This window comes from Narcine bancroftii, chromosome 13, assembly GCF_036971445.1.
Source record: "Narcine bancroftii isolate sNarBan1 chromosome 13, sNarBan1.hap1, whole genome shotgun sequence".
NCBI lineage: Eukaryota > Metazoa > Chordata > Chondrichthyes > Torpediniformes > Narcinidae > Narcine > Narcine bancroftii.
The window spans coordinates 70,479,750-70,492,437 of NC_091481.1; the positions used below are offsets into that span (position 1 = coordinate 70,479,750).

Here is a 12,688-nt window from a genome sequence, read left to right on the forward strand (position 1 = left end):
TCCACAGCTGAAATTGACAGCCACAACAAAGCAGCAAGAGGAAAACAGAAAATAACAAGAGCAAGAAAGAAGAGAGTAAAAAGAAATCAAAGAAACAACAGATGACCAATCCAGAGGAAGAAGACCAGCCGCAAGATACTTCTAATAAAAATAAGAAGACCAAAAATACCCAACAAAATAAAACAAACAAACCAACAAGAAAACCAGAAGAGACAGAAGTAAAGGACACAGATCCTGGAATGGACTCATAAGAAGAAGAGGAAGAACACAGAGAAATGGAAGATGAAGGGAAGGGCAAGACAATGGATTTTTTTTTAAAGAATATATGGAATCAGTAAAAGAATGGCAGTCACAAGAATTCAGTGAAATAAAAAGATTAGAGATGATCATGTCAGATATAGGAAAAAGAGTGGACAAGGTGGAAGAACGAGAAACAGCTGTAGAAATGGAAGTAGAGGACTTAAAAAAGAAATTAGAAGAATCTGATAAAAAAGTTAAAGGGACACGAGCTGTTAGCTCAGAAGATAGATATAATGGAAAATTATAGTAGAAGAAACAATATAAAGATAGTGGGCCTTAAGGAAGATGAAGAAGGCAAGAATATGAGAGAATTTATAAAAGAATGGATCCCCAGGGTCCTCGGAAGACCAGAACTACAGGAAGAAATGGAAATAGAAAGGGCCCACAGAACATTAGCCCCTAAACCACAACCACAACAAAAACCAAGATCCATTCTAGTAAAATTCCTAAGATATACAACAAGAGAAAATATATTGGAGAAAGCAATGAGGAAAATAAGAGAAGACAAAAAACCACTGGAATACAAAGGTCAAAAAATTTTTTTCTATCCAGATATAAGTTTTGAACTCCTGAAGAAGAGGAAGGAGTTTAATGCAGCAAAAACAATCCTATGGAAAAAAGGATATAAATTTATGTTAAAGTACCCAGCGGTACTTAAAATAGTTATTCGAGGGCAGCAAAACAGACTATTCTTAGATCCGGAGGAAGCAAGAAAATTTGCAGAACAACTACAAAACAGACAGAGAGACGAAGATATGTAACGAGAACAAAAATGACCACAAACTATATGTACGTGTGTATATATATGTATGTGTATGTGTGTATGTATATATAAAAAAATAGAATATAGGTAAGAACTAAGAAGGGAAAGAAAGGGAAGAAAGGATAGGGGGAATTAAGAGAGTGACCTTTGTTGTATATGAAAATTAAAATCTTTTCTGGGGGGGCTGGGTGGGGAAGAGTTACAGTCACTGCGAAATCAGTTGACACTTGCGAGTGAATTCGCAAATCCAAATGGAGAGGGGAGATGTGGTTGCCTGACAAGGGATAAAGGGCATCTCAGGAAGGGGAGGGGATAGTGGGGTTAAAGAAATTTTAGATAGGAGAATAAGGGGAATGTTTGATGGTTTAGAAATGTTGTCTTATAAAGTGTTCAAAAAAAGAAAGCAGAAATGGATAAGAAGAAAAGGTGATGATGAGGAAACGGAAAGGAAAGATAAACAAAGTATGAAATAGCTATGTGAACTATATGACTTTAAATATTAATGGAATACATAACCAAATCAAAAGGAAAAAACTGCTAAATTTACTGAAAAAAGAAAAAATTGATATAACATTCGTGCAAGAAACACACTTAACTGAAGAGGAGCACAAGAAATTAAAGAGAGATTGGATAGGACATGTAACAGCAGCGTCATATAATTCAAAAGCTAGAGGAGTAGCTATATTAATCAGTAAAAATGTACCAATTAAAATAGAAGAGGAAGTAATAGATCCAGCAGGGAGATATGTAATGATAAAATGTCAGATATATTCGGAGTTTTGGAATTTACTCAATGTATATTCACCTAACGAAGAAGATCAAAAATTTATGCAAGATATTTTTTTGAAGATAGCAGACACGCAAGGGAACATACTAATAGGAGGGGATTGCAACCTTAATTTGGATTCAAACATGGATAAAACTGGGGAAAAAATTAACAGAAAGAACAAAGTAACCAAATTTATAATTAAATCGATACAAGAAATGCAACTTTGGATATATGGAGGAAACAACACCCAAAGGAAAAGGAATATTCATATTATTCGGGTAGACATAAAACATACTCAAGAATAGACCTATTCCTGTTATCAGCTCGCATGCAAGACAGAGTTAGAAAAAAAGAATATAAAGCTAGACTATTATCAGACCACTCACCCCTGATATTGACAATAGAGTTAGAGGACATCCCTCCAAGAATGTATAGATGGAGATTAAACTCCATGCTACTTAAAAGGCAGGATTTTAGAGAATTCATTGAACAACAAATTAAAATGTACTTTGAAATAAATACGGAATCAGTGAAAGATAAGTTTATACTATGGGACGCAATGAAACCATTCATCAGAGGGCAAATAATAAGTTATGTAACCAAGATGAAGAAGGAATACAATCAGGAAACAGAGCGGTTGGAAAGGGAAATAGCAAATATAGAAAAAGAATTAGCAATGAAGGAAGACACAACTAAAAGAAGAGAATTGGCAGATAAAAAAATAAAATATGAAACACTACAAACATATAAGGTGGAGAAGAACATAATGAAGACAAAACAGAAATATGATGAACTAGGAGAAAAAATGCACAAAATTCTAGCGTGGCAGCTTAAGACAGAACAAACTAAGAGAATGGTACTGGCATCAAGGAAAAAGACAAGCAAATCACATATAATCCAACGGAGATTAATGAAAACTTCAGAGAATTCTACAAACAATTATATCAAACTGAAAATGAAGGGAAAGAAGACAAAATAGATGAATTTTGAACTACCGAAATTACAAACAGAGGAACAAAACAAATTAACAGAACCATTTGAAATAGTAGAAATACAAGAGATAATAAAAAAAACTACCGAATAATAAAACACCAGGAGAGGATGGATTCACAATAGAATTCTATAAAACATTTAAAGATTTATTAATTCCTCCCCTCCTGGAAGTAATCAACCAGATTGATAAAACACAAAGCTTACCAGATTCATGCAAAACAGCAATAATTACAGTAATACCAAAGACAGGGAAAGATCCACTCGCACCAGCGTCATATAGACCAATATCTTTACTTAAGACAGATTATAAGATAATAGCTAAACTATTAGCAAACAGATTAGCCAACTATGTACCAAAAAAAGTAAATCTAGACCAAACTGGATTTATTAAAAAAAAACGAACAACAGACAATATCTGTAAATTTATCAACTTAATTCATGCAGTAGAAGGAAATAAAGCTCCAACAGTAGCGGTTGCTTTAGATGCAGAGAAGGCCTTTGACAGAGTAGAATGGAATTATTTATTCAAAGTACTACAAAAATTCAGCTTACCAGAGAAACATATTAATTGGATTAAAGCATTATATAAGGAGCCATTGGCGAAAGTGACAGTAAATGGATATATATCAAAACAATTTAACTTAAGCAGATCAACAAGGCAGGGATGCCCACTATCGCCCTTATTGTTCACGTTAGCCATAGAAGCACTAGCAGAACTGATAAGAACAGAAAATAAAATAAAAGGGATAAAAATAAAAGACAAGGAATATAAAATCAGTGTATTTGCAGATGACGTTATAGTATACTTAACAGAACCAGAAATATCCATAAAAGAATTACATAAGAAATTGAAGGAATATGGAGAAGTGTCGGGATACAAGATTAACGCAAATAAAAGTGAAGCAATGCCAATGAATAATGTGGATTTCTCAAAATTTAAGAAAGAATCACCATTCAGATGGCAATGCGATACCTAGGTATACAAATAAATAAAAACCTCGGCCATCTATACAAACTCAATTATTATCCACTAAAGAAAAAATTACAGGACGACTTAGAAAATTGGAAAGACTTACCACTAACACTAATAGGAAGGATAAACTGTATTAAAATGAATATTTTCCCAAGGATACAATACCTATTTCAGGCATTGCCAATACACTTGACAGAGAAATTCTTCAAAGAGTTAAAGAAAATAATAAGGAAATTTTTATGGAAAGGGGGGAAACTGAGGATAGCACTAGATAAATTAACAGAATGGTATAAACAAGGAGGCTTACAACTGCCAAACTTTAAAAATTATTATAGAGCCGCACAATTAAGATACCTATCAGATTTTTATCAAACAAGGGAAAAGCCAGATTGGACTAGATTAGAACTAGATAAAATAGGGGAGAAGATACCTGAACATATATTATATAAATGGGATGAAAAATTGGTACAATGTAGGAATTCTCCAGTATTACATCATCTGCTCAATATTTGGAAGAAGATTCATGTAGAAAGGAATAAAACAAATTACCAACTACCAAAACTAATACTGACGCAAAATCAGCTAATCCCTTTTTCAATAGAGAACCTTTTCTTTAGAGAATGGGAGAAAAAAGGGATCAAAAGAATAGAAAATTGCTTCTCGGGAAATAAATTATTATCCTTTGAGCAAATAAAGGATAAATATAATATAACTCACGATACAGTGTTGGCATACTACCAACTGTAATCCTACTTGAAGGACAAATTGGGAAGCAGTCTGAGGTTACCAGAGGGAAGTAATTTTGAATATGTGATTACAGACACAATGATAATCAAAAAATTTGTAACAAACATGTATATTAAACTACAAGAAAAGGAGAATGAAGAAACAAATGGTAAAACTAAACAAAAATGGGAACAAGATCTATACATAAAGATAAAGAAGGAAACATGGGAGAAGTTATGCTCAGGAACTATGAGAAATACAATAAATACGAGGTTACGTATGATACAATATAACTGGATACACAAGCTATATATTACACCTCAAAAGTTAAATAAATGGGACCCAACAGTATCTGACAGATGTTTTCGCTGTAAAGAGGAAATGGGAACAACAATTCATGCAATATGGACATGTGAGAAAGTGAAAAAATTTTGGGAAGATCTAAACCAGATATTAAATAAAATCACAAAAAGCAATATACCAAAAAACCCAGAGATCTTCCTCCTAAGTAACATAAAAATCAAAGAATTTGGACTTGATTTGGATGGTGCACTAAAAAGATTTGTTAGGATAGCCCTAGCTAAAAAATGTATTATGTCAGCCTGGAAATTAGAAGATAACTTGAGAATACAACAATGGTATATAGAAATGAATAAATGTATTCCATTAGAAAAAATAACATTAATTTAAGAAATAATATTACAATATTTGAACAAATATGGGAGCCATACATGAAACATAATAGAGAAAACCTACCGTGGACATCTACCACCTAAAATGACAGAAGGAGAAGAGAATGAAAAGAACTGACCAAGTGGAATTTCTTGTTTGTTTTTATTGAGTGACAACATTGTTTGACGGGTTTAATGTATCCTATTTTCTGAAGTTTAAATGAATGGGAGGGGAGGTAGGGAGGGAGGGACGGGAGGAGGGAGAGAAAACGACACTGTACATGTTCAAGAGGGAAAATGTATGTATCTTGATCAATATGGTTTATAGTGTGAAAAATAAAAAAATTTTAAAAAATCAACAGATCTACCTTCATAACAAATCAAAGATTATAAAAGAAACTCAAAAAAGATCCCCGCGGTGTTCGAAAATTTGAATACAAATCAGAAATTGAGCATCTAATCTTCTCTAAATCTAAACATACATCACGTAGCCATTGAGCATAATTAAGCGGAGCAACATCCGTCCTTCTGAGCAACACTGACCACCCACCCAGAAGAGAAATAAAAGCCATTCTAATTTTTAAATGCTTTTTTTAAATTAAATCATGCCACCCAAATTAACCTACATTTTGAAGAGTGGGAGGCTGCTGGTGTTGGAATAGTGTTGCGCTAACCATACTGCCCATGGTACGACATCCTTTATTTATGAAGGGTAAACATAATAGAACAATGAACAGGAACATGCCCGTATGTGACAAATATAATATTCAAATCAAATCTCTGCTGCTTGCACGATAAATATCCCTCCATTCCCTTGATAGTCATGGATTTAAGTTGTTTCGCTACCTTACAGGACTCTGGAAAGATTTCATTAGAAGTTCAGATACCTAAGGGTTCCGGATAAAGGATTGTGGACCTGTACTGCTTTCAGTTCCAGATATCTAAGGAAGTTAGGGTGGCCATTCCAAAGGAGGACATCGTCATAGGTTACTACACACAGCCTGCATTTGTTGTTTTTCAGTGCTGTTATATATGCTAACTGATGACCATGTCCTCCATTGGAATGGCCACCCTTTGGAAGTACAATGAGTCTCAGAATGGATACCCTTCAGGTTACCAGAATTAAATTAGAACAATGAGGATTAACAGTGAGTGCAGGCTGCATTGGCTTGTATACTCATATGGAAGGTTAAGAAGCCCCTTTTCCACTGTTAATTGGTCATGCAGTGTCACGGGATAGGAAGCCGTTTGTGCTGTTTCCACTGGGCAACCTTTAACCAGGACACTAACTGTTTTACCACTGAACGCGCTCATCCCTGGGGATCGAAGAGTCTACCCTCAAATGGAATGGAATGGATGGAAGTTGTCCTTTTTCCACTGGTTTAATCAGCACGTCGGCATCAGCTGAGGATATGAGTAGGGGTAGAAGCCATCAATCCCCGGTGTGATTTGACATCATTTGACTCCAGTGTTCCTTTTCCACTGGACCCTGTCCCAGTTCATTCCCTGTTAATTCCTGAGACAAGGTGCCAGTGGAAAAGGAGCTAAAATATATGACACATCTTGAAATTTGTTGTTTTGCAGCAAAATTACAGGAGAAAAATTGCTATGTAATATTTAAAGGAAACAACAGAGGGAAAGAGAAACTCTTACCTTTCAGGGTTAACTTAATCTCGATGAGAAATAGGTCACAAAAATGGGGGATGTAAAGGAACCTTGCATGTTCAATTGGGAAGGCAGACTAGACTTCAATTTAATGCCTTATTAATTGTAAAGTTTATGTACAAGATTATACCTCCAACAAAACATTATGGCTCACTGTTCTGAAGTGAAAATCGAGATCATTTTGCAAATCTAAATCAGATCCCAAATGTCAGGAAGAGGGCTTAACTCTTGACTCACAGGTGATACCAGGCCTACGAAGTCAAGACTGACATAGGTTTATGAAAATAAAGAACCAAACCATATTTTTAATTAGACATATAGCACAGTAACAGGCACTTTTGGCCCACGGGCCCATGCTGCCCAATTAACCTGTAACCCCCCCCCCCAGTACGTTTTGAACGGAGGGATGAAATTGAAACATCCAGAGGAAACCCATGTAGACACAGGGAGAATGTACAAACTCCTTTCAGACAGCATGGGATTTGAACTCAAATCCTGATAGCTGGTGCTGTAACAGCGTTGCGCTAATCACTATGCTATTTTACCCATGAGTGAGCACAAAGGATAATTTTATCGGATGTATAAATCAGCTGCCCTCAACATCCAGGTTTACCTCCAGTAATGTTAGGGCCCCAGAATAGTCTCTGGCAGTGAGAAACTCCTCAAGCTTTGGAATTTTTTTCCCTTTTTTCTTCTTTTTATCCATCTGTAACATCTCTCCACCGACAGCAGGTTTTGATCGTGAGAGCATCTGGGCAAGCAAGGGAGAAACAAAAGCAGGTAATCAATTCAAACTATTTTGTTTTCACTCTATGTTAGCCCTGCAAATTGTCATTTGTAATCATGCAGGTCAATTCTGTAATTGAAATCCCAGTTAACAAGAAATTAAAAACAATAAACATTCATAGATCCATAGATTTTACAGCAAAGAAACAGGCCACTCAGCCCAATTCATCCATGCCGACCAAGACATTAACCTTATTTGACTGGCCCATATCCCTCAAAATCCTATCCATGAACCTATCCAAATGTCTTTTGGGTGTTGGAATTGTACTTGCCTCTACCACCTCCTATACGATAGCTCGTACCATATACCTTTAACCTGATGCCAGTGACCACCATCCGATCCCAGAAGTGTAAAGGTGATCCTTCCCTATTGGATCTCTTCTTGAAGAGACCCCCAGGGCATTTCGTTGAGGACCTCGGCTCCACCCGCCTCAATAGCAATTTCCCCACCCCATTCCCACGCCGGCAAGTCCGTCCACGATCTCGCGCACGGCCAGATGGAGACCACCGGCAAATTGGAGGGGTGACACCTAATTTTCCGACCGGGCCAGCCCTATGGCATTAGGGTTAGGGTCAACTTCTCCGGCTTTCATTAATCCCCCCCCCCCTCTCTCTCCCTTGTCTCCTTTTGCTCCAACGTGGTCCATTCTTAGCTAGTCCCTTCTCATGTCCAGTTAACACCTTGTGTTGGTCTGGATTCTTCCCCCCCACTGTCTGAATTCGGAGACTTTCTGAGATCTCCTGCTTCTGGCTCATTCTGCTCCTTCCTTGAAAAAGGGCTCAGGCCCGAACCGTCCACCATGCATCTGGAGACCGGCTGAGATCCTCCAGCACGTCGGTGGACAATCTGCAGGCTTTCATGTTTCATCCCTGTCCCTCCACCCTCACGTTCCCCTTCACTCCAGCAGCCTCTCCCTGGCAGGCCCAGGCCCAGGCCCCACTCACCATTTTCCCGGATCGTTTGGCCCGGAGAAGCCCAAGCTCTGCCGTCACGCCGTCATGGCAACGGAAGCTCGCCTCCCGCCGGCCGCCATGGCAACGGACAACGGAAGCCCGCCGTCCTGGGGACGCAACACCTCCCCTCCACGCGACGTCCTGGGGACGCAACACCTCATCTCCACGCGACGTTCTAGGGACGCAACACCTCATCTCCATGCGACGTCCCGACCGCGCAATTTCGCCTCTCGCGCTGTCATGGCAACGGTGTCGGACGGCCGGTTTGCGGGGCCAGGGCAACGGGCTGTTTCCCCCTTGCAGCAGTGCGAATCCCGGGAGGATCCAGGAAGAATACTCGTTGCAGGACCCGAATGGTAGAGTTTGTTAATGGGTGAGTGATGGGGGTCAGGGGCCAAGGCCAGTAACCTGAGCCAGATTTATTGCCCTGAGGTTCTTTTCCCTGTGGGCCAGGCAGAATTACCACTTTTGGGAAGTGCAAAGAGAAAAATCAATGAATCAGAATTTTATTGACATGAAATTCTCTGCTTTGGAGCAACATCACAGTGCAAACATTCATATTATAACTATCTTACAACATTAAAAATATCAGTGTCTTTGGTTCATTGTCCATCCAGGAATCTGATGGCAGAGGGGAAAAAGCTGACCTTGAGGTTTGTCTTTAGGCTCCTGTACCTTCCTCCCACCCCCACCCCCCCCCCCCCGTCCCCGGATGGTAGCCGCGTGAAGAGGGCACGGACCAGGTGGTGGGGACCCTTGAGGATAGAGACTGCTTTTTTTTAAGGTGTCTGGTGGCTGTGATGTTGCAGGCCAAGTTAACAATCCTCTGTGGAGTTTATTCTTGCCCTGAGTATTAATTAGTCAATTAGGTCTTGGCCTGTGCTGCTGCCATCTACTCCCACTACTTCTGAGTGAGAATCGAGCTATCCATCTGGAGTAAAACTGGTTGAAGTAAAAACACAATGCTGGAGAAACTCAGCAGGTCAAACGGTGTATATAGCAAAGATAAAGATGCATAACTGTTGTTATGGGCTTATCAATGTATGGAAAAATGTCCCAAAAAAAGAGATGAGGGGTGGGAAGAGGAGCACGGTCCTAGAGGCAGGAGGTAATAGGTGGAGAAGGGAAGGAGGGCACAGCAGCAAGCAGGGGGAGGAGGAATGGCTAGATGAATAGAGAGGGAAGGGGGTGGAAGGCTGAGGGAAAGAAGACAAAGGGATGGGGAGGGGGGGGGAAGGAGAGAAAGTTAGCAGAAACCGGAGAAGTAGATGTTAATGCCATCATGCTGGAGAGTTCACTGACGGAAAATCAGATGCTGTACACCCAATTTTCAATTTGTCTTGGCAGGATAGTATGAGGTCATGCCATGGACAGACATGTGAGTATGGGAGCGAGACACAGAAATGAAATGGTTGGCCACTCAGAGATCCCTGTCACTGGTGCAGATAGAGCAAAGGTGCTCCATCTGATCACTTGAGGATGCAGAATATCTCTTCTTCTCAGTCCCTTGCCTAAAACCCCCAATGTCGTGTTCAGAAATTTTAAAAGGCTGATTTGCTTCCTATGTTGCATAAGTCTGCAGTTTTCCAGGCCAGCTTTAGTTTTGGAGTTTCTTCCACCTCCTGGGTGTGTCCTCACTTTGAATAAAAATGCACCAAATTGCTGGAGGAACTCAGCCGGTCTCACACTGTCCATAGGAGAAAAATATATTTTGCTGACATTTTGGGCCTGAATCCTTCAAGGTTTAAGCAGAATGATCCAAAAGTAGGAAGCGTCAGAAAATCTCAGAATCAGTCAGTGCTGGCTGGGGGAGGAATCCAGACCAAAAAAAGATGTTAATTGGATTACGATAAGGGGAGAGGTGAGAATTTATCAAATCTCTGAGAAAGGTGACAGAGGCAGAGCTGGGAGAAGACTATGGGGCAGAAGTTGAGGGGGGGGGTGGATTTTAATGGAAGCCAGAGAAGTCAATATTAATGCCATCCAGTTGGAGGGTGCCCAGTTGGAAGATGAGGTGTTGTTCCTCCATTTTGAAGGTGTTCTCAGTCTGACAGTACATGAGAGCATGGGTAGACACATCAGCAAGGGAATGGGATGGGAAATTGAAATGGGTGGCCATTGGGAGAACCACGCTATTGCGATGGACAGAGCCGAGGTGCTCAACAAAGCGATCTTTCAGTCTGGGCCCAGTCTTTCCCGATAAAAGAGGAGACCACAACAGGAGCACCAGATGCAGTAGATATCCCCTGCAGATTCACAGGTGAAATGTTGCTTCACTTGGAAGGGCTGTTTGGGGCTCCGAATGGTTTTGAGGGAGGAAGTATGGGCAAAAATGGAGCATCTCCTGCCTCATCTTGAGTAGCCTTATTCAGTGCGCCCTGGCTTTAACTGCTGCCAGGCAATCACTGTATTGACCTCTAGCCAAAACATCCAGAAAATTAACAGCATAGTCTGTGGATTCTGAATGCTACAGAAATAGGTGAACATGTGGCACAAAGATGGTTATGCTGCAACTGTACAAGCTATGAGATTGTATCTGGAATACTGCATGCAGATTTGGTCTCCTTACATGAGGCTTTGGAGTCAATACAGAGGAGGTTGATTCCAGAGATGAAGGGGTTGGCCTATGAGGAGAGATTGAGTCATCTGGGACTGTACTCGCTGGAATTTAGAAAAATGAGAGGGGATCTCATTGAAATATATAAGATTATGAAAGGCATGTATAAGAGAGAGAGAGGTAGGCAAGTTGTTTCCTTTGGTGAGGAGACCATAATTAGAGGACATAACCTCAAGATTCAAGGTAAGAGATTTAGGATGGAGAGATGAGGAGGAACTGCTTTTCCCAGAGGGTGGTGAATCTGTGGAATTCACTGCCCATTTGAAGCAGTGGAGGTGACCTCAGTAAATATATTTAAGACAAGATGAATAGATTTTTATATAGTGAGGGAATTAAGGGATATTTGGGAAAGTCAGGTCAGTGGAGATGAGCCAATCATCTGATCAGCTATGATATCATTGAATGGCAGAGAAGGCTCAAAAGGCTGGATGGCCAACTCCTGCTCCTCTTGTGTTCTTGTGGAGTTTTCTGTGAATCAGACTAAGGGATTGTGTTATGAGCACATTGCAATTCCTCATGCCCGTCTTTAGGGAGCTGCAGAATTCTGATAAAAAAATTTGCAACTATATGCACACCTGTACTTTCAATGAATAACTTGGTTCCAACATGAAACATTTAATTTTGCAAAAATTAAATTTATTATTGGAAAAAAAATGAGAGAAAGCTGGTACTTTGGAGTTGAGACACTTTATACAAAATAATATGTATGTACTGGTACTTTAAGAAGTGAACACCTCTGCTAAAGCCAAGGCAAAAATGCATCATCCTCATCTGAAAGTTTTTGAAGAACTTTGCAAGTTTGTGTTTTAAAAACATAACTTCATTGTTCATAGGAAACAGTGAGTATCTCACTGGTATAAAGGTGCCTATCTAAAGCTGTGAAAGCACTATAAATTTAAATTTTATTCCCTGGAATCACCCAATGTTTATGAAAGCTTTTGTGTAGTGTATTTGATGTTTGTTATGCATCATGTTTTTATTGTTTCTAGTTTTTGCTGCAATACAGTGTTTCTATTCTTGGAAAATAAAACAATAAATGATAAGTTGTTTAAATATACATATTAATTAAAATATGTTTGGAAAGGGAAATACACATCCCCATAGCCAGAATCAGTATAATATAACAAAGATTAAAATCAGTGAGTACAGGAATAAAAATAGAAAGTGCTGGAACTCTTATGTGATCACTCAACGTATGCAAAGCAATAGAATTCACATTTCAAAATTGGAGATCATTGTCTGGTGTGTAAAATCATTGAGGACCCCTTACACCCCGCACACTGCATCTTTCAGCTGCTCTCGTCGGGGAAGAGATACAGGAGGATCAGAGCCAGCACCACCAGGCTGAGGAACAGCTTCTTCCCACGGGCAGCGAGACTGCTGAACGACCAAAGGAACTGCTCGCACTGACCCTCCGAGACTTTCATATTCATGAAACAGCATTTATTTATTCATTTGTATAGATGAAATA

General features: G+C 39.5%; 2 protein-coding genes across 9 annotated transcripts in view; one reads left to right on the top strand and one right to left on the bottom strand.

The window, feature by feature from the left end:
• ift56 (intraflagellar transport 56) overlaps nt 1–8,792 on the bottom strand; it is a 61,882-nt gene extending 53,090 nt beyond the window's left edge. For 5 of the 6 annotated variants that reach the window (XM_069909281.1, XM_069909280.1, XM_069909283.1 and 2 more), the window contains exons 1-2: nt 8,592–8,792; nt 7,474–7,611 (exon numbers count right to left, since the gene is read on the bottom strand). In XM_069909281.1, coding sequence (XP_069765382.1) covers nt 7,474–7,611; nt 8,592–8,594 — 141 coding nt within the window. In that variant the 5' untranslated portion in view covers nt 8,595–8,792. The remainder of the gene's footprint in view (nt 1–7,473; nt 7,612–8,591) is intronic. The other variant, XM_069909278.1, reaches the window with a different exon arrangement.
• Nucleotides 8,769–12,688, top strand: part of LOC138748676 (guanylyl cyclase C-like) — a 91,905-nt gene continuing 87,985 nt past the window's right edge. The window contains exon 1 of one of the 3 annotated variants that reach the window (XM_069909275.1): nt 8,769–8,973. In XM_069909275.1, coding sequence (XP_069765376.1) covers nt 8,970–8,973 — 4 coding nt within the window. In that variant the 5' untranslated portion in view covers nt 8,769–8,969. The remainder of the gene's footprint in view (nt 8,974–12,688) is intronic. The other 2 variants (XM_069909273.1, XM_069909276.1) reach the window with 2 other exon arrangements.